The 3,141-nt window shown below is 34.9% G+C and overlaps 1 protein-coding gene across 3 annotated transcripts in view; it reads left to right on the top strand.

Moving 5' to 3' along the window:
• Positions 1 to 2,627, top strand: part of LOC107688582 (moesin-like) — a 20,509-nt gene extending 17,882 nt beyond the window's left edge. For all 3 annotated transcript variants that reach the window (XM_016486290.1, XM_016486289.1, XM_016486288.1), the window contains one exon: positions 2,185 to 2,627. In XM_016486290.1, the coding sequence (XP_016341776.1) occupies positions 2,185 to 2,349 (165 nt within the window). In that variant the 3' untranslated portion in view covers positions 2,350 to 2,627. The remainder of the gene's footprint in view (positions 1 to 2,184) is intronic.
• Positions 2,628 to 3,141: the final 514 nt, after the last annotated feature.

Below are 3,141 nucleotides of genomic sequence, written 5' to 3'. Positions count from 1 at the left end.
TTTTTTTTTTACGTCACATCGTACTTCAGCTTCTCATCAAACTTTCTGTCCAATCAAATGCTCTCTAGAATCTGAAGCGCCCGCCCCCTACACTATAAAATAGGCGCTGAAGCTGCAGCTGAAATCGGTCACTTGTCCACAGAATTAGTATTACTATTTTCTGTACAGTGAATGGCACGTAGTGCACTACATAGGGGACAGGGAACGATTCAAACAGTGTAAATATGCTTTCCATTGAGGAAAAAAAGAAGTCTGGTTTGGCGCTGTGTCACGCTAACCACCGCACCACACACACACTCTGCTCCGGTCCAGAGACACGATAGCACGGAGCGGATCACATGCGCGAGTCGACATAGACAACACAATGTATCGGAGCTATTTGAATTCTACACAGAATGCTATATTTTATAGCAATATGGATGAGATTGTGGCTGGCATACCCTGTCAAATGCGGCTTTACGGAGCTCAACGGCTCTGAACGGCTCTAGCCCAAGCTGTGATATAAACGAACGCTATTGGCTATTGGCTATAAAAAGGGGCGGGGCTGCTTGATATGTCCCGCCCTGTCTTCCTGTTTCAGTTAAAATGACGTCAACACATAGAGTAACGCTGCGTGTTTCTAAGCATTTCAGGGGACCTTTAAATTTGCATTTACATTACACACCTATACATACAAGTCTGATGCAAATCACCACTTACATATTACGTGAGAGGCTGTATTAACTAAAACATTTCTGTCAAATTACTGAATTATAAAAACATTGATGGATAATTCAAAAAGCTTTCTTTCATTTCTTGTGGCCCTTTTTGTTTCACCTTTTGTATACAAGACAAATAGAAATTCTGCAGAACAAATAATGGTAACACTTTAAAATAACTTTCATGAATAAATCATTAACATACATTATGTAATGCTTAACAGATCATTAGTTCATATATATTCAAACAGCTAGAAACCTGAGGTAATGTGCTTGTTACGGTTAACTAATAACCATATTAAATATTACCTAATGATTAACAGATAGTTATTTCATGTAAATTACAATGCTTACAAATGTCATTAAATTTTCAGTTCATATGATCATGGACTTATTGAAAAATCTACAAATGATTTTAAGACATGTTATACAATGACCAAAAGCTTTTGTTAATGCACAACACTTCTGCTGCTATTGAGGTGTGATACGGGTAAGGTTAGGGACAGGTTTGTTGGTATGGGTAGGTTTAAGGGTTGGTTAACGGTCAACAGTGTACAGGAGTCAATTTGATAAGATTATATACTTATATAAAATAAAGTATTTTCTTGAAAAATTTATTTGTTTTCTCCTGTTGATGTGTGATTCAAGGAATATTCTGTTTTTCGATATACAATAATATACTAATATAAGTGTTGAGGCAATAAAAAAATATGTTTTATACGCAAATTACAGTGTGCGTTACGTCTTTAGAAAGATAATCTCAACTAATCATCCTTTACACAAACATTGTTACAACAGCTAAATGTCTAATGCCCATAAAGTATCTGAATGATTGGTAAACATTTATAAACATTTACAAATGATGAATAGTTTCAACTTTAGATTGGGTACTGCAAAAACAAGAATAAATGATTGATAAATGATTTGTTAAGATTCGAAAATAGCAGAAGTCTATATACACAACCAACAAATACCAAATATAGGATCTTTACAGACATTGATTTTGAGATAATGACTAATATGTTAACATGAACAGTTTGTGAAGTGCTTAAAATGACTAATTAAGCTCATTTTTTTCTCAACATTTGTAAATGTAAAAAATATACGTAGGTAATATATGAACTGAAATTTAATGACATTTGTTAGCATTCAAAAGTACAAATAAGATTTTAATCACTGTATAATTTCTGTTAAAATCATTTGTAGATTTTTTAAAAAGTGCTTGATCTTATGAATTGAATGTTTGATGACATTTGTAAACATTTCAATTTACAATAAATAATGATCTGTTATTCATTAGGTAATTGTTAATAAGTACATTAGCACATTATCTCATATTTCTAGCTATATATTAACTAATGATCTGTTAAGCATTATGTAGTTTGTTATTGGTTTATTAATGACAGTTATTATAAAGTGTTACCCAAATGATCATATCAGTCCCACTGAAATGATACATACGATTTGATTCTTTATGTCTTTGCAGGCTCTGAGCTCTGAGCTGGCAGATGCTCGTGATGAAAGTATGAAGACTGCAAATGATCTGATCCATGCTGAGAATGTGAGGTTAGGGAGGGACAAATACAAGACCTTACGGCAAATCCGACAAGGAAACACCAAACAGCGCATTGATGAATTCGAGTCCATGTGAATTCCCAGTTGGACAGAATGTCTGTCTGTTAGCAGTGTTAATAATCCATTACAGGGCCAAATCAGTGATCTTAGTCTTTTGAGGTGAATTAAAAAGCACAACATGAAGTTAAAGCAAGGATAAATGGTGTGAACCTCTTGATTGTTTGAATTAAAGAAATTAGACTGTATTGAGTTCACATAATAATAAAATAAAAAGAAACAAACAAAAGTAGTATGTGCTTGTACCCCTGATATGTAATCTCCAATGTGCTCATCATAGCAGTTTATACAATAAAGTGACACGTTTTAACCACATGATCCTGGTGTTTTGGTAAGGAAATTTCCTCAACGTTTGATATCCTCCAGTCACTGATGACCACCGAGGACTTTAAACTACGGTCTGAGTTTGTTTTGCTGTTTGGATATCATTCTTTTCACGCGACTGGCAGCAAACGTCAAACTTACTGCACATGTGCACATACTCAAAACAATCCTGTAACACTTCATTTGTTCAGTGGACTTCATGGTACATGCTGGAGCATATGGGGTATCCTATGTGGGTGCAGGTTTTTTTTGTTACAGCTTGTCCTCCAATCCCTGCATAGATCACAATTCCGTGATGAAAAGGGAAACATCCATATCCACCAAAGATCCCAACAACACCATCCTAAAAGCTGTGAGACAGGCCTTGAATGAGAAACAGCAGTAATTTTACATGTGGATCTGCTAAAGCAGAGGTGTAAAGTATTTGAGTAATAGCATTAGCGCTACTAGCATGACTGATAGTAATAGCACTACTATACGTAAGTAT

Source organism: Sinocyclocheilus anshuiensis, unplaced genomic scaffold (genome assembly GCF_001515605.1).
Source record: "Sinocyclocheilus anshuiensis isolate Anshui unplaced genomic scaffold, SAMN03320099.WGS_v1.1 scaffold557, whole genome shotgun sequence".
NCBI lineage: Eukaryota > Metazoa > Chordata > Actinopteri > Cypriniformes > Cyprinidae > Sinocyclocheilus > Sinocyclocheilus anshuiensis.
The sequence above is the reverse complement of the archived record's forward strand: the minus strand, read 5'-3'. Positions and strand labels throughout refer to the sequence as shown.